General features: G+C 39.1%; 1 protein-coding gene across 6 annotated transcripts in view; it reads right to left on the bottom strand.

The window, feature by feature from the left end:
• tctn1 (tectonic family member 1) overlaps positions 1-17733 on the bottom strand; it is a 49194-nt gene extending 31461 nt beyond the window's left edge. For all 6 annotated transcript variants that reach the window (XM_062045351.1, XM_062045350.1, XM_062045353.1 and 3 more), the window contains exons 1-13: positions 17417-17733; positions 15826-15943; positions 14784-14917; positions 14548-14693; positions 14337-14439; positions 10734-10846; positions 5525-5545; positions 4626-4760; positions 4421-4546; positions 1736-1824; positions 1531-1662; positions 1295-1448; positions 245-376 (exon numbers count right to left, since the gene is read on the bottom strand). In XM_062045351.1, the coding sequence (XP_061901335.1) occupies positions 245-376; positions 1295-1448; positions 1531-1662; positions 1736-1824; positions 4421-4546; positions 4626-4760; positions 5525-5545; positions 10734-10846; positions 14337-14439; positions 14548-14693; positions 14784-14917; positions 15826-15943; positions 17417-17672 (1659 nt within the window). In that variant the 5' untranslated portion in view covers positions 17673-17733. The remainder of the gene's footprint in view (positions 1-244; positions 377-1294; positions 1449-1530; positions 1663-1735; positions 1825-4420; positions 4547-4625; positions 4761-5524; positions 5546-10733; positions 10847-14336; positions 14440-14547; positions 14694-14783; positions 14918-15825; positions 15944-17416) is intronic.
• Between the last annotated feature and the right edge of the window lie 1252 nt (positions 17734-18985).

Raw genomic sequence — 18985 nt, 5'->3', positions numbered from 1 at the left:
TTTTGGAGTCTTTCTATTGTTTTAAACTAAGAAAGTTTGTATAATGTAACTATGGAGGAGTAACTGCGATACAGACGGCTTCGCTGCACGCTTGGCTGTGTTTGGATTGGAGTATTGATTATCCGCCCAATCCTCCTCACCATGCTAACATGCAAATGCGTGGACACACACACACTGCAGCCCAAATGTAACCATGCTTTATATAGTTTAAGTATAAGTAAAGTATTTTTAAAGTATTACTTACCAAACTGCTGCTGTTGGTTTGGATAACTTGTTTGACGCTCACAATCTGAGCTTGTGGATTCAACAAGAGTCCATATTTAGTCCATTCAATCTGTAAATCAAGTGACAAGGGGATACTGCAAACCTGGGAATCCTGCAAAGGAAATCATATTCACTCTCATAACTGAATCTTGTATATACTGCCCAGTACTTTGCAAAGTTATTGGGTCACTAAGTAAACCATTAGTACCATGATGGACTGACGTGAACACTGATTATTCACGTCCATACTTGTTCAATGGGCCCATCACTTCTATACCGATTTAATACTGCAATTTTGTATGACTTCGTGCATAGTCTTATTCGGGCCATTCTAAATGTGTATGTCGTGCAAACTTGCCACTATTATTAATTACTTGCAAGAGGAGCCATCACAATAATTTAGGGTGCACTGGCACCGGGAACATGTTTCACGCCTCCAGCACAGCAAGTTTGACTGAAACAGTATGTTACTCTTCACTCCTTGATTGGAGGACGTGGTCTAAGGACTGGCACAATTATACGCACACGAACAATGCAGCAGTCATAGAATTATTGCAATGCGATTGATCCTCTCAAACTCTTAATGATAATTGACACACTTGTTCAGCTGTGACGATGTGTGATATGAACATGTGTTGTTTAATTTTTGTGGTAGTTCCTCTTGTAAGTCATTCATGACATCAGCCATCTTGCACAATATGACTAACATGTAACACAAATGATCAATGTGAATGCAGACCAGTGGGGCCACGAGAGGAAGGGGGAATAATCACGTTTGAATGAACTAATTAGTCTAACTTAGGTCAAACGTTTTGTGAGTGACTTGAATTCATTTTTAAAACAAACATTTTACATGTCTGTTATAATGTATACTGAAAAAATAAGCAATTTTTGCTGTGATCATAAAGAGAAGCAAAGGTACTGAAGTCACTCCCTAAATGTTTGGCCACGACTGTATGAACTTGTTGATTATTATCAGTAATATTATTTTTGGACCTCTGATATGCTGGTACCTTCAAAGTGTCCTTACCTTGAGATGGTAGGTGTGCTGGATGGGCACCCAGTCAAGTGCATTTTCTAATGGAGAGTTTCCAAATGCGGCAACAAACTGGGGATAGTTTTGTCCTTGCAGAACATCAAGAATGATTTGGGAAACAAGAGAGCAGTTGGTTGCATCCTCCAGTCTGTAGAAGAGCACACATCAAGTACATGTACTGCATATACCAGTATCTTGACACTATAGGCTTTATGGCCAGGATGTCCTACCTTAATGTGCAGCCAGATGTTGATTCCACACCAAACAGGACAGGAGAGCGCTGCTGTGGACTGCTCAAACAGTTGTGGTGTGATGAGCTCTGGGGAATAGACAGCGTGTCTCCAAGGTTTCTCACAATTCCTGTGGGCACAATTGTCAAGGAAACACTAGTTTTTTAGGACAATTGTAAGATCGCTCATGCCAATAAAAGGATATTCAGAAGTCGCTCGACCAGACAGAAGAGGCTGTCCCTTCAAATAACCTGGATTCCCACTGTTCTGGTAGGCCATGTTCTCATTTTTCTCCTGTGGAAGACAGGACGGCAAAGAACTGAAATTATCACATGAAATATACAGCATCATCAGCCGGTGCATTATCAATATTAAGTCCATCCATCCATCCGTTTTTCTACCGCTTGTCCCTTCTTTTTTTAAATTTGATTTATATAGCGCTTTTCTATCAACTAGATACTTAAAGCGCTCACAGAGAAGTGAGAACCCATCATTCATTCACTCCACATTCACACTCGTTGGTGGTAAGCTACATTTTGTATCCACAGCTGCCCTGGGGTAGACTAACAGAAGCATGGCTGCCTCCGACTACCACCGACCATACATTCACCAGTGTCTAGACATATAATGTGCATACATACAAAAACGGTGTCATTCATTCATAATTATACAAATGAAACTGCACATATAACATAAAAACATATTTCAAATACAAAATTTAACAAAAAATAAATTATTTTTTGTATTTTATTATACAAAAAAAATTAAACATTGTACTTATTTTATAACTGTGCTTTACATTTTTGACCATGTGTCCAGACTTGAATTTGAGTGTCTAATATATGTGAGGACATTCAAAACATGCTTTATGTCTTCTTAAATAATGCCAGAGCACATGACTGACAGCCGTCAAATATTGACTAGGCTTACGTGAAAAGAGCTGCACGTGTTGTAATTGGCTCACAACTGTTCTTAAATTTGCATTTAGAATAAATCAAACAAATATATGTAAATAAAAGAAACACACTGGTGGACATAAACATGCTGTTTTGTTGTCTCGCATTAATTCTTTGTGCAAAAGTAAATGGGTGTTAAATACTGAATGGCCCAGTCTTTTATTCAGGATCAGTATCCATTTGATACTGGCCAAATTTACTGGATCAAATATTTGGAAAATATATATAAAAAGATCCTAAAGCCCAAACCATTACGTTTATGTTTCCTTTAGCATTGTGTGCCGTGCTGTGAAGACGACCACAAACATGTGGCACAGTAAGTAGTTCCTCAAATGTGCAGGTGTTCTACTTTCAAGTAAAAATGCTATATATAGGCCTACTGAAATGATTTTTTTTTAATTTAAACGGGAATAGCAGATCCATTCTATGTGTCATACTTGATCATTTCGCGATATTGCCATATTTTTGCTGAAAGGATTTAGTAGAGAAAATTGACGATAAAGTTCGCAACTTTTGCTCGCTGATAAAAAAAAGCCTTGCCTGTACCGGAAGTAGCGTGACGTCACAGGAGCTAGGATTCCTCACAATTCCCCGTTGTTTACAATGGAGCGAGAGAAATTCGGACCGAGAAAGTGATGATTACCCCATTAATTTGAGCGAGGATGAAAGATTCGTAGATGAGGAACGTTACAGTGAAGGACTTGAGAGGCAGTGATGGACGTATCTTTTTTCGCTCTGACCATAACTTAGGTACAAGCTGGCTCATTGGATTCCACACTCTCCTTTTTCTATTTTTGATCACGGATTTGTATTTTAAACCACCTCGGATACTATATCCTCTTGAAAATGAGAGTCGAGAACGCGAAATGGACATTCAGTGCCTTTTATCTCCACGACAATACATCGGCGAAATGCTTTAGCTACGAGCTAACGTGATAGCATCGTGCTTTAACTGCATATAGAAACAAAAAAAATAAACCCCTGACTGGAAGGATAGATAGAAAATCAACAATACTATTAAACCGTGGACATGTAAATACACGGTTAATGCTTTCCAGGCTGGCGAAGGTTAACAATGCTGTGCTAACGACGCCATTGAAGCTAACTTAGCAACCGGACCGCACAGAGCTATGCTAAAAACATTAGCTCTCCACCTACGCCAGCCAGCCCTCATTTGCTCATCAACACCCGTGCTCACCTGCGTTCCAGCGATCGGCAGAAGGACGAAGGACTTCACCCAATGCGTTTGGCGGCCCGGAGACGTAGGAAGTCAAGGTGAGGTCGGCGGCTAGCGCTCCAACAAAGTCCTCCTGGTTGTGTTGCTGTAGTCCGCTGCTAATACACCGATCCCACCTACAACTGTCTTCTTTGCAGCCTTCATTGTTCATTAAACAAATTGCAAAAGATGTCCAGAATACTGTGGAATTATGAAATGAAAACAGAGCTTTTTGTATAGGATTCTACGGGGTACCATAACTTCCGTTATACTGACTTCGTCATGCGCATACGTCATCATACCGCGACGTTTCAGACGGATATTTCCCGGGAAATTTTAAATGTCACTTTATAAGTTAACCCGGCCGTATTGGCATGTGTTGCAATGTTAAGATTTCATCATTGATATATAAACTATCAGACTGCGTGGTCGGTAGTAGTGGGTTTCAGTAGGCCTTTAACAAATAAAAAGCACAACTTTAGTCATGTGCCAAGTTCTTTTTTAAGAGGAGCAGAAATTTTTGAAAATTGAGTCTTTTTTTTAAGGCAAAGTACATGGATACAAATGATCACTACAACAAAAAAGAAGATCTAATGTATCTGACTGGTATTGATCATATCAGCAGATATAAAACGTGGTATTGGTATTTGTATCAGACATGTAAACAGTAATAGTAGCAGGTAAGTATAGTAAATGGTAAGAATGAAGTGGATGATACCTGAAGAAATGTGAGAGTAAACTCCTGCTCCAGAGACAGTGATGTTGCATGAAGGTGTGCTAGGAGCAGTTGCACAGCAGCTTTCACTACTTGACCTGCAGCACTGTACGTCACCATGTATGCAACCTGACACAAACAACAACATGTACATCCTTTTCAACATACTGTATATTCAGTAGGGGTCAAATCGTAGTGTTGCTCTTACCTTCAGGACAACATTAGCACACACGTTCCGATCAGTCAGATGTGGATTCATGTCTTCCTCTTCATTGAGGTTGATTTCATTTTGAGTGCCAGCTAAAGATTGCAAGACAACTGAAGACGTCTCCACAGGTACAACCTGACAATCACACACAAGGCACAGAAATGTTTGGAAAATACAAACTTCTTCGACTGAGGGACGCATGTAAAAATACATTTTAGTAATTCAGCCCTAAAACAGTGTTGTCCAAAGGGCAGCCTGGGGACTATTTGCGGCCCACAGATAATTTTTAACGGCCCCTGGCACATTCTAAAAATACTATAATTAAAATTTAAAAAAGTGGATAAAATAGCAAACAGGTGTAATATAACAAGGAAATCTGAACACAAAGATGACATGCAATATGTTTTTAGCTTTAAAAAAATCTATATATTGAATTTTTTTGAAAATAAAACATTTCAAAATGGCACCCGCATCAAAAGATTTTTCAAAATGCGGTCCAAAGTGAAAAAAGTTTGAGCACCCCTGCCTTAGAGAGTGAGATACCAAGCATCAGTGGTACTCATTGTCCGTAAGGCAGGAAGCATGGAAAACATACGTATATTGGAAGACGAACAGAAAGTCAGCCATTTTGGTTAGCAGGTGCCATTCAGTGGGGATTTGGGCAGTTTGTTCTTTGTTTGGAGTCTAATCTTCGAATGCTGTTTAATTGTATTTGTAGATTATGACATGGTCCAATCAAAAACCAATCTGCAGTTGGACACCAGCTTGTATTAGTGTATTTTTTTTTACCATTTATAATCTGTTTCACACATATTTTGAATCCAGTTGTACATCCAAACTAAGGACAGTAGCAGATTATTCTTTGCATCAAATTTTGACCACAAAGGAGGCGTACTTACTTCGGCACCCTCATTCTTGTGCTGCAACGACAAGACAGAGATACAATTGTTGAAACAGTGACACTATTTCTCACATAAAAACATTACAAAGTCATTGTAAATGATATGTATTTGTTTAAACTTGCAGTAATCAATAAAGTACTATCTATCTATCTAGTTGCAATAAACCAACTAAACCAATCTATTTCAGAGCTCAACTTGTGTATTATTACAATCACTCATTTGTTAAACTGGCCATATGTTGAAAGTTTGTACATATAAATATAAATAGATGGATACAATACAAGCATGTCAACTATAGGGTACATAAGTCAAATGTTTGTACGTAAGAGTTGTGCATAGGTGGGCATTTTTTAACATCTTGTACACTGACTGCACAATTAGTACATAGGTGAGTACATCTTCTACTTATAATTATGCACATTGTGTACGTAATCTGCAAGGTTTATTGTATTCCAGCATTTATTGTGTGTAATCAGGTAGGGTGTACCTCATTTAATGAACACCCACATTAGGGTGTGCATGAATACTGTTCATTAACTCGGTAAATGTGACAGGAAACAGAATGCATCAAAAGCAGAAGTCAACCGTAAAGAAATAGTTGTCAAATGGATGCAACAACGTTTGCAACAGCTCCACTATTGAGAAGTGAACAGTGGAAAGTAAAACATTCTGTTGGAAACAGTCAACAGTTACAAGACAGATAGAAAAGACAAGACAAACTCACAAAAAAGTACTATTCATTATTCATCAGCATATTCCTGTCCTGCAAACTCCAATAGAGGTGTAGCCTTAGTTTGATCTAGGATCCTGATTTGGTTCAATTTGCTACAGTCAGGAAACAAAATGCAACAAAAATGCTTAGCTTTTGTGTAAACATTTTTTTAAATCAAACGTAAAAAACTGGCAACTGCTGGCAGGTAATTATTCAATAAATGTAATTCTCAGATTAAAAAATATTATGTAATATAAAATATGTTATTTTATGTTTCTTTTAAGTGAAGTCAAAGGATGTAGACAAGTACAACAGTATGAGTTTAAAGAGTGTAAATGATTAGATTATTTTATTTGTCATAAAGTACATTCTTGGTTGAAGTTCAGTATTAATAGTTCCATAAAAGTGTCTTTACAATTTAACAAACATATGATAAAAAAAGCAAATTAATAGACATGTGTATCAGTGAATATCTATTTGTAATATTGGGGAAGAATACAACTAACGGTAATTGCATTGTGTGCTGTTGCAGCAGCAAAAGGCAAAAGTAACATTGGTGCGAATGTTCTAAAGCATTTTCTACCGCTTATTCCCTTCTAAAGAAAGCTGTCAACATCATTTTAGCTCAGTGGCCGCACGGAAGAAAATCTATTCCCCCAAAGCCCCGGACTGGTAAAATCATGACATGATAACTTAAAAATTCAACCACGACAATTTAAAGGGGCTCTTCGCAACTTTTTCAAAGTAACATTTTTCATAGCAAAAAATAATAATACTACCGAACACTACCGGCGACCTTAGTGGTTTAACAGAACACATTGGTTTGACAATTTTCTATACTTCTAACAATTACAAAGTTTATGTAATAAGCATTTTTACTGGCCCGAATAAAATAATTGGTGTTTACTGCAGTCACTCAACCGGTATCGTCAACACGTACACGCAGGGAGCGCGTGCAAACATAAAAAAGCAGTTAAAGAGAAGCAACAGATACTTTGCAGCCATGTTGTTGTTATGATAGAATATACATTCAATGACAGCTAATGTTAGCTATCAAAATTGCTATTATTAGCTAACCACACCTAAAGCTAATGCGCGTGCATGTGTTACCTACCTACGTGTTTACGTCATTACGTACAAGAAACCGTAAGAGGGCGGGATATACTGTGTAAAATACATTGGAAAGTTGGCGCCCTCTAGGCATCTGTGTAAATGCTGCAAACAGTCTCTTTAAGAATGTATTCTGTTTCCCTCTGGCCCAAAATAGAACAAGCACATTCTGAAAATGTACATATCATCCTCTTAAAAAAACACTTCAAGTTAGTCAAAAAATTCTGAGGGAAACATTGATGCATGAAGAACACAATTAATTTAGACTTTGTCTCTGTGTATGTACAGTACATAGCCATTAAATTGTAAAACACATGCTATCTGGGATTGAACAAAATATAAAATAAGTGATAAATAAAAACGCTTCTAGGTATCAAATACCCAATTTGTCATTTCCACATATTAATTCTGTGAAAACTCAACAAACTGAGATAAAAACTATTAATAGGGTTGAGTTACTCCCTGCCTTGTAGGCATCACTGTGTATTGATTGAAAAATAAAAACTGTGCAATGCATGAACAATTTCAACAAATCAAACGTATGAACTTAAGAAACTAACAGTAAAAAAAAAAGAAAAAAAAAAGAAACTAACAGTATTGCAGTAAATCGCACACTGTTCACTTTCTTCAAATTTCTACAGAAGACAACCATTTTCACACAACTATTTATCAAGGTGCAGTGTCTCATGCAGTATTTTAAGTGGGGTTACCAATTGTATATTTTACTCCTGAAACCTGGCATGTTTTAGATTTCACAAGTGCATCAATATCAGGTGTGGAGTGGCAGACATTTTCAGGATGTTATTCAAGTGCTTGTGCTGAGCCTTTACTGTGTACCGAACATAATTGCTATTGAGACATCCACTGGACACATTGAGAACAGCAGTTTCTTTCATTTAAAAATTTTACTCATTTTTACACTTAGCGAACTCATCTTACGGGCCGGATTAAACCCGTTTGCGGGCCTGATCTGGCCCGCATGTTTGACATCCCTGCTCTAACACTTTACATATTTTACAGTGTCATGCCGCTACTATTCCCCTTTTGATGTGAACAGTGAACCTCCAAAAATTCTAACCTCACATTACTACCGACAAACTGCAGCTGTGATTGATTGACTTTTTAAACACTGTTTGCTCTATTTTGGGAGCAGCCTGTAGAATAAAAGTGAGTGAAGCGCCACGTGGAATAGTTCTAGCTCGAACAATGACCTGGATGTCACCAGTGTTTAACTCCTACCCAGGAAGATAACTAGCTCAACCAGAGTTGTGTTTTCTCACAAAAACACTAACCCTAGTGTTTTGGCAGTACATCGTTATGTCCTGCCAAAGAAGAACGTAACAGGATCAAGACAGTGTTTCGGCATAGTGACCACTAATCAATTAGCTATCTCTAATTTGATTTATTTCTGTTTAAATGACTGTTCATACAGTGCATAAAATTCTGCACACATTATAACTTTTTTTTTATTAGAATGTTTTGCAAATTTATCACAAATAAAAGAAAACTTAGAAATCACATGTACATAAGTATTCACAGCCTTTGCTAAATACTTTGTTGATGCACCTTTGGCAGCAATCATTGCCTCAAGTCTTTTTGAATACGATGCCACAAACTTGGCACACCTAAATTTGGACAGTTTCTCCCATTCCTCTTTGCAGCACTTCTCAAGCTCCATCAGGTTGAATGGGACACGTGAAGTGAAGTGAATTAGTGAATTATATTTATATAGCGCTTTTCTCTAGTGACTCAAGCGCTTTACATAGGGAAACCCAATATCTAAGTTACATTTAAACCAGTGTGGGTGGCACTGGGAGCAGGTGGGTAAAGTGTCTTGCCCAAGGACACAACGGCAGTGACTAGGATGGCGGAAGTGGGGATCGAACCTGCAACCCTCAAGTGGTTGGCACGGCCACTCTACCAACCAAGCTATACCGCCCGTCTGTGTGCAGTCATTTTCAGATCTCGCCAGAGACCTTAAATCAGATTCAAGTCTGAGCTTTGGGTGGGCCAGTAAAGGACATTTACAGAGTTGTCCTGAAGTCAGTCCTTTGATACACTGGCTATGTGCTTAGGGTTGTTGTCCTGCTAAAAGATTAACTGTCGCCCCAGTATGAGTTCAAGAGCCTTTTGGAGCCGGTTTTCATCCAGGGTGTCTCTGCACATTACTGCATTTATCTTTCCCTCTATCCTAACTAGTCTCCAAGTTCCTGTCGCTGAAAAACATCCCCACAGCATGAAGCTGCCACCACAATGCTTCACTGTAGAGATCGTATCGGCCTGGTGATTAGCGGTGCCTGGTGTCCTCAAAAAAATATGCCTGGCATTCCCACTAAACAGTTCAATCTTTGTCTCATCAGACCAGAGAATTCTGTTTTTCACGGTATAAGATTCTTTCAGGTTGGATTTTGGCAATTTTTTTTACAAGGGAATGCCTTCCCTCTGGTCACTCTACCATACAGGCCTGATTGGTGGATTGCTGCAGAGATGGTTGTCCTTCTGTAAGGTTCCCCTCTCTCCACAGAGGAATACTGTAGCGCTGACAGAGTGACTATGGGGTTCTCGGTCACCTCCCTGACTAAGACCATTCTCACGCAACCGCTCGGTTTACACAGCCGGCCAGCTCAAGGAAGAGCCCCGGTGATTCCTAACTTCTTCCATTTAGAGATGACATAGGCCACTGTACTCATTGAGACCTTCAAGGCAGCAGATTTTTTCTGTGCCCTTCCCCAGATTTGTGCCCTTTGACGATCCTGTCTCAGAGGTCTACAGACAATTTATTGTACTTCAATCTTGGTTGCCTCTGCTGTGCACTGTCAAGTGTGGGACCTTAAATACAGACATGTGTGTGCCTTTCCTAATCATGTCCAACCAACTGAATTTACCACAGGTGGACTCCAATTAAGCCGTGCCGACTTACGAGTTAGAAGGCATTAAAAAAAAAAATCTAAATTCAGAATGATTGTGAACTATTCCAACAAATAGTGCAGTTCTCCTTTAAGTCGAGCCGCATGTAGAAAAGCAAGCCTCAGCAGAAGGATGCTGGCTGAAAGGCTGTTGAAGATGGACCGCTGCTAAAGGTTTGGTTTCCATTGGTTGGAAAATCTCTAGTTATGAGCTAATGCTAGCAAGTAAAACCGGATGTTTTTAAGCAGATTTTACCACGTTGACTGCAGCATTTGCTACACGATCTAGCGGCCACCAGGCTCGTAACTTATATTATGTTCCCAATTTAAAGCATAACGAAAAGCCTAGAGACAACTCATATCTCAAAATACATGTAAGTTAGGGTAATCGTAAGTTAAGGGACCACTGTACACATGTATTTGTGCATGTTTTTGACAGCAACCACAGAGTGATTATGTAGCTGCAGTTTGTACTTACAGCAAAAAGACTGATCTTAGTATATGTGTCTGCTTTAAGGGCTGGTAGAGAGATGCAGTCTTTCTCCAGGTCCACCCGCCGAGAACAGCGACTTCTCATGTCCACTAGAAATGCTGTGAAAACAAGGAAAAGTAGTCATAAAATTAAATCCATCTTCTTGCAGTAACATTTTGATAGCTAATAACAAATGATGAGTCTATCCTACAGTCTATTCTACCCATTCAGACACGGAGCATGAAGGACAGTTTGGTCTTCTCTGGGTCCCAGGAACAAACTGGGGAGGATACTGAAATAACTCTTAGGGATTTGTTTCAAATACCTCTAAAGTATATAACTCCATAACAAAGCAATGAAAAACATCACCCTCTATCAAATACACCAAATTGGACAATAAAGACGGCGGCCAAGACACATTGTGACACATATGTGACTTGTTAGAATATTGTAGCAATTATACATTTAAATACACTCCATATAGTTTTAAACTCAAACTGTTTGATTAAGCTGGGCACAAGCAATCTGTCTTTTAGGTCTTCCAACCAGCCACTCCATGCTTATTCTTGTTTAGAAACATGATGGCCCTGCAAGACTGTGTGTTCTAATCTGTAACCCAAACTTTAGAATAATATTACATTCTATGGTTTTAAATAGGCCCTGCGATGAGGTGGCGACTTGTCCAGGGTGTACCCCGCCTTCCGCCCGATTGTAGCTGAGATAGGCTCCAGCGCCCCCCGCGACCCCGAAGGGAATAAGCGGTAGAAAATGGATGGGGATGGAGTTTTAAATAGATACACAACTTCCTCTTATCAACCCAACCAATGGCTCTATTCGGGCATCTCTCGATGGCCTTGTTATATCTCCTCATGTATTTTTTTTCTTTTCTTGGATTCACCCCCACCTTTGGAAGGACTTGTTTGGCCATGAAAGGTCTCAAGGGACCCAATGTTTCATGGACTATAAGAAGAAAGAAGAATTATTGACCAAGGTTCACTACCTTTGGCAGAAGCTGGCATTGGGGCTTTTGCGAGATTGAGACCAGTGCTGTAAAATTTACCTGTGACCTGTTTTGAATAAATCTTGTTTAGGACTTGGCTGTACACCCGTATAACAGTTAATACCAGTATATTTTAGAAAGAGTTATTTATTTGAGACAATACTGCCATACCCATATCTTTTGATGTGCCTTTGTCACGGCCGTTTGCTCTTCTCTGCCCCTGACGAGCTCAGCACAGGGCATTCTCTTTGGCTCAAGCCCGCCTCTTGCGTGCTGACAGTACATAGGCTTCTCTGACACACAACAACGCAACAAAAAACACTTTTCAAAGGAATATGATGGCTAAAGTGCCGACTTTTCAACTCCCGAGTGATGCAATGATTTGGTCAGCGACTGCATTTTGGTAAGCTACAGCTTTATTTACACATACACAAATTTGCTTGAGAATATATATCTCTCCTTGTAGCGACTTTATCACTAATCTCATCTGTTTATGTTGTTCACTTCTTGATAGTGACAGCAGCTAGCCAAAGCTACTCTCTGCTGCTAAGTGTGTCAAACTTTTAGCTACTACTCGGCTTGGAAGTGCCTCTCCCTATACCCCGCGCGGACTAACCTAGCGCAGCAGCTGGGTGGCTGAAGAGTAGTTTCAAACTGAACAGCCAGTGGCCTTAACAGCAGTGAGCGAGTAGAAGCTCCATGTATAAACCTAACATTAATTGATTAACAAAAACGGTTACTTACTTTATAAGAATAAGCAACACGTTACGTTACTACTTAGTACTTACAACAAAAAGTAATCAGAGTACTTTCAACACTGGTTATCTCGCCATAAACACTTAAGCAACCTTAAGTATTTTGCACGTTTTGTTTAAAATACCAATATATATCATCATTATCAATGTACATCACCATTTGGCATAAAAATACCAGGATATCAGTTTTGGTCCATATCGCCCAGCCCTAATCTTGTTAACTCTTTCAGAAGGACCTGGCTTCTGACTGTTCAATAAAAGAACTTGGGGAGAGTCAAACATAACACTTTAAGCAAAAGGAGCTGGTGAAAAGCAAAGGCAGGGAGCTGAACTTATCGGTTTCTGACAGAGAGCCTGGATTGCCGTAGATGACTGTTTTCTGCAACATCTTTCTCTGTTAATTTTCCAAAGTCCTCCATAACATCCACTCATCCTAAACTCTGCCGTGCGTCTTCTCAGTCATTCTCCCTCCGATGACCACTTCCTTCTTGTCACCCAAGAACTCCACTGGCTACCCATCCTGCAGTGTATCCAGTTCAATATCTTCCTCCTCACCAACAAAACCTTCTATAGCCCCCCCCTTTTTTTATTTATTCTGACCTCCTAGAAACCTGTGTTGCACTAAACCACAGCTGAAACTCGGGGGACTGAGCCTTTCATCGCTGCCCCTTCCTCTAGAACTCCTTTTCTGACCCAGTCACACATATCACAAAGCCAAAACCTTTAAAAGACACCACTTTAAAACTGATTTTAATACTGGACCAATCATATTACAATATATGTACGTTATTTGATATTGTTATACTCTTGTAATGTTAGCTTGTTATTATGATTAGGTTGGAAGTGTTTTTGAACACTTAAAAGTGCTATAGAAACAACATACATTAATATTAATATTATTAATGAGGTGGCGACTTGTCCAGGGTGTACCCTGCCTTCCGCCCGAATGCAGCTGAGATAGGCTACAGCGCCCCCCGCGACCCCGAAAGGGACAAGCGGTCGAAAATGGATGGATGGATGATTGTTATAGAAGACTCATTTGTTTCTCTGCTCTTTACCAAACCAGAATATGAGCCTTGCTGTGTTTTGCTTATTTAGTCCTGTTTTACCTTGCATTCTTTGCAAACTATACTAGACTTTACCACGGGACCAAAAGCTGCCTTGTAAAAATATACAGTATAAGCTAAACACACACATGCTTGTACAGTTACGTGTGTGTGTGTGTGTGTTAGCTTGATAATCCACCTATCTAGGTGTTGGTGATTCAGTCTCTGTACTTTGTTTTTTATTGAATACGACTGAAAAATAATTCACCATGAGACCAAAGAAAGTTGTGAGTGCCAGCACTTTGATAAAGAAGTTCAATAACATTATCGGATTCAAGAAATAACTCGTACACAGGTGGCGTCTGTGTTGCTCCCTCTTAAATCCCTCCATCTCCTCTCATTGCCGTCTTTGTCAACACGAGTGTTCAATAAAAGTAACAGTAATTTAATTCATCATTTATATATATATTTCACATTGTTGTCTGCACGTAAAACTATCAATTCTCTATAAGAGGTTTTTAGCTTAATATTATTGTCTTTCTGGAACGCATTAATTGAATTACCAGTAATTCTTCTATTGGGTTTTCACACAATTCGGTTTGCGGTGAACCTTTGGAACAAATAACTAACACAACTAGGACTGTAAAATATAAGAGGGAACAATGGCTGGCGATAAGTGACAACAAGACCATTAGTTTAAAATTATTTTGTTTAGTATAGTACTGGTATTATTTTAGCTGAACTGAAATGGAATCATGTTTGATTTGTTGAGAGTGAACATATACATTGTGTGAAGAGTAATACTCGCCTGCAGGACTGTGGTCAACACAATCAACAGTAATACTGGAAGCTGGCAGCCAAAGTATTCCTCTTTGTCCATCTTCTATAGCGCTCACAATAACATCTCCATACTGAAACATGAACATGAAAAATCATGTAATCTTTAACAATATGGATTATTCTGTAAAAGGTCAAGGCAGATAAAGCTCAGCATTGACACATACTTGACACGTACTTGCCTGATAAAAGTTGTCTGTCACAGTAGTGGAGATCTGAGTACTATCCTCCTGTGAGCTAAAAACAAAACGTTTAAATTGTTTGAAGAGCAAGTCAAAGTTTGTGTCCACTGGAAGAACCGGAGCCAGAAAAGAAAATCCATCAACTCCTAAGAAAAAATAATAATAAGAACCTTGACACACTTGGATAGGAAGTACAATAATCAATTTCATAAACATGTAGATGGTTGTATTCTTACGATTCTGTGACTGAATACAGAAAGTGTGATAATAGGTGTCCTTGTGGACGGACGACCGTAGCTGGGAGTATCCGTCCATGGTGTACTGTAAAGAATAGGATGCTGAATCATGGCTGCACAAATGCTTGTTGCCACTGGAAACGAAACAAAACAAAAGGTAAAACATCTTCTCAGATATGTTTCATGGCCTGTTTGCGCTTTTTTACAAAATGCTATGCTTCATATAACATTTCCTTTTTCAGTCATAGATCTGTTATCTACAGGCACTTTTTGTTGCATTTTTTGTATGAAAAGTGCCTTATTAATAAAGTTTCAGTGATTGAAAGAGTGTTTACAATTAGTGTTAGCGACAGTGCAGACTCTCGTAGTCACACGAGATCAGGGGTGCCCAAACTTTTTGCTGCCAAAGTGAAAATGTGCCAATAAATCACAGGCCAAATACGGCAATTTTAAGCGCAGAACAACACCATGAGTTGAGAGTTTAGCCCCAAACCACCATATATAACATAGAGGAGTTCACCATGTTAAATAAATGGCAACTGATTAGCTTTACAAACATATGCTATCAATGATTGTGAAAAAGGTTAGTATTATTAATATATTTGTAAACAATTTGAGAAACCACCTAAGGGTAGGCAAAATGTGTAATGAAACAAACACCTGTAAGTCAAATTCATGTTATGTTTCTTATGATAATTAATTTCTTATGACACAAAAAAAGAGCTCAGTTCTATTCATGCACAAACACTACTTTTGTGTCATGCCAATTATGCAAATTAGAAGATGATTGTACACCAACCCACCCCTGCAATCTAACGCCACAGGTACATTCCAGTCCTGTGGGAAAAACTATGTCAAAGAGTATTAATTACTTTATCAGCCCAATCTTCCTTCTCACACACACACACACACTCACACACACGCGCACACGCACACACACACACATCCCAAATGTGACTGTTGAGGAACAAACATGTACAAGCACACACATGTTGCGTGTAAACAGGGGGAAACACTGCTCGTGCATGAGATGACCACTTGCCTGATGGTCGGAAGTGAGCAGGCGGTGAACAAGGCCACGTCTTTATGACACTCTATGTCACAGCAACAGTTGATGTCACATAGATTCTCGTGTTCATCACAGGAACACACACTGCCAACTAGAACATGCAAACACATCAAGATGCAATCAAAACTACTTGACAAAGACACACTTTAAACACACATGTAGTATTGTAGTACATCCTGAGAAGTAACATCCTCTGCAGTGGACATTTGTGTGTTTTGCACAACAGGGCTATTTTTGACTGAAATGTGGAATTCTGACAAACCAAATCAACAAACTCAAGAGTATGCAGTTTCTCAGAAGGATGTACTATTACTGTATATGAACTGTATCTGGGTGTACTTGATTTATGCACTGTGTCATGCGACATGGTGATTTATATCAGTGTCGCATACAATTGAAGTTTAATCCATCCATCCATCCATTTTCTACTGCTTGTCCCCTTTCGGGGTCGCGGGGGGTGCTGGAGCCTATCTCAGTTGCATTCGGGCGGAAGGTTTCATATTGTTCACATTTAATTCATATAATCAAACACACTAAAACCAATGATATGTAGCAAAAACATATGTGAGGTTGTGAGCACACTGTACTTATTTTAGTGGTGCCTGCCCTAATAGCGCAAAGCCACCCCAGTAGCTTCTTTATTTGCACAGCGTGCAACTACTACCACTACTGTACTACTAATACACTAGCTGGGTGTTTGATTGAGACCAAATCCAGTAGACATGTTCTTAAAAGTTAAAAAGTTTAAATACCAATGATTGTCACACACACACACTAGGTGTGGTGAAATTAAACTCTGCATTTGACCCATCCCCTTGTTCACCCCCTGGGAGGTGAGGGGAGCAGTGAGCAGCAGCGGTGGCCGCGCTCGGGAATCATTTGGTGAATTAACCCCCAATTCTAAACCTCGATGCTCACTGCATGGGTCCCATTTTTATAGTCTTTGGTATGACTCGGCCGGGGTTTGAACTCACGACCTACCGATCTCAGGGCGGACACTCTAACCTGCCTTGAAAGACAGGACCATGACAACTATTCAATAATCTATGGTGGAATACACACAGATGGCCATTCTGGTTCCGGTCTTTCCTTTTTAGTTTGTTCATTGTTTGGCCCAAATCCTCTTTCATTACGTTCTAATGCAAGTCGTGTACAATTTTATATGAGCGGTGGACCGCAAATGGCAACGCTCCATAGCCGTACTTTGAGCAAATTTGGTTAAAGTGGTTTCTAGAAGGTTTCCACATTTTTGTACTGAAAGCTTCCATCCAACCATTTTCTACCTCTTGTCCCTTTCGGGGTCACGGAGGGTGCTGGAGCCTACAGTTTAATCTTATTCAAACAAATATCTTAAAATGTTATGCATGTAGAATAAAACAATGAAACAAAGTTATGCTAGTAAATCCAACACACAATGTAAGATAACGTTTTCCTGATCCAGAGTTTGGACTCTTTGTGAAGCAACTCTTATTTCAAATATTGAATATTGAGTTTGCCAAATCAAATATTACTGTCATTGTGTGTGTGTTTACATGTTAAAATTTGAACTGAAATGTTTCATTACCATCCGTGGCGGGGGTTGGTAGACGACCGGAGACAGCCAGAGGATCCGAACCCCCAACTCTAGTTACCGACTCTCCAACCTCGGCGTCAGGTACGGTGGTGGTTTCCGTGACGTTCGAGGTCAAATTATAAAAAGTCTCATTCTCGGAGAAAACTGTCGTGAGATTGAAGTTGTAAGCAGTTGTGTTTTCATTTGAGGCAACAGCAATAAATAATATAGATAGTAGAAGCCACAGGATAGCAACACAACCCGCCATGTTTGTTTAGTCGTTACTATGGTTGTTCCAAGTTTCGCCGGAACTTCCGGGTTTAAATCTCTCGTCTTCTCTTCTTCTTCTTCTTGTGATTTTATGGCGGTTGGCAAGCAACCTTGTGGTGAGCATTACCGCCACCTACTGTAATGGAGTGTGGATCGAGGTGGATTCCTACTCTAAATTCTTTTATTTAACCCAGTGTGTTTAAAAAATGTGTGTATTGCTTTATAACCTGTGTGTTCTGAGTGCAATCCTAATATATCTTCCACTGCTAACCTAATATTCTCTTTCGCTAACTTATTTCCCAGTATTTCCCTTTCTCTATTATATTTTCTACAATGTATTAAAACATGTCTTACATTTTCTATCTGTTGGCAAGAATCACACAGTCCTGTAGCATGTTTCCCCATCAATTTCAATGAACTATTTAGATATGTATGTCCTAATCTCATTCTAGTAATAATGTCTTCTTCCTTCCTATTTCTATTGCCTCCTCTCATTACACCTACTCTCCTCTGGACTTTGTAATACTCTCTACCTTTTGTTTCCTTATTCCAATTATCCTGCCACTTTTTATTGTGTTCTATCTTAATGATGTTCTTCACTTCTTCTTTACTGTGCTTAATCTCCATGTTTACTTTTGTTTTAGTGGTTGCTTGTTTTGCGTACTTATCAGCTAATTCGTTCCCCTCAACTCCTACATGAGCAGGAACCCAAAGAAATGTTACCACACCTCCCGCTTTATTTATTCTGTACACTGCCTGAACTATTTCATAAACTAAATCTTGTCTTGTTTCTGACGCTATGTTTTTTATGCTAGTCAATGCACTGCTGGAGTCCGAGCACACGACTGCTTTTCTTGCTTTATTTTCTTCTATCCAATTAATTGCCATATAAATTGCTACCAATTCTCCCGTAAAAACAGATAATTTATCACTAATTCTTTTATTTAATACTATGTTTCCTTGTGGAATAACAGCTGCTGCTCCTACCTTATTATTTATAGTTTTTGATGCATCTGTGTACACCATGATGTTGTCTAAAAACGTTTCCTCAATCCATTGTTCTATCTGGTAACTATTTAAATTTCTATTCTTTAGTAATTGCATGTTTACATTTGGGTTTTCATACATCCACGGTGGTATTGCGGGGATTGGTACTGTAGGGCTAACTTTAATATTATCAATTTGAACTTTATTACATCTGTCTCCTATTATCCACCCAAAACTATTCATTTTTTTCTTCTCTTTTTCTTGGCAGTTTAATAGTACTTGATGGGTTGGATGTCCTTGCTTGGACCCTTTTAAGTTTGCCCA

This window comes from Entelurus aequoreus, linkage group LG04 (genome assembly GCF_033978785.1).
Source record: "Entelurus aequoreus isolate RoL-2023_Sb linkage group LG04, RoL_Eaeq_v1.1, whole genome shotgun sequence".
In the NCBI taxonomy this organism is placed as follows: Eukaryota; Metazoa; Chordata; class Actinopteri; order Syngnathiformes; family Syngnathidae; genus Entelurus; species Entelurus aequoreus.
Note: the sequence above shows the minus strand (reverse complement) of the source record. Positions and strands in the feature narration are given on the sequence as shown.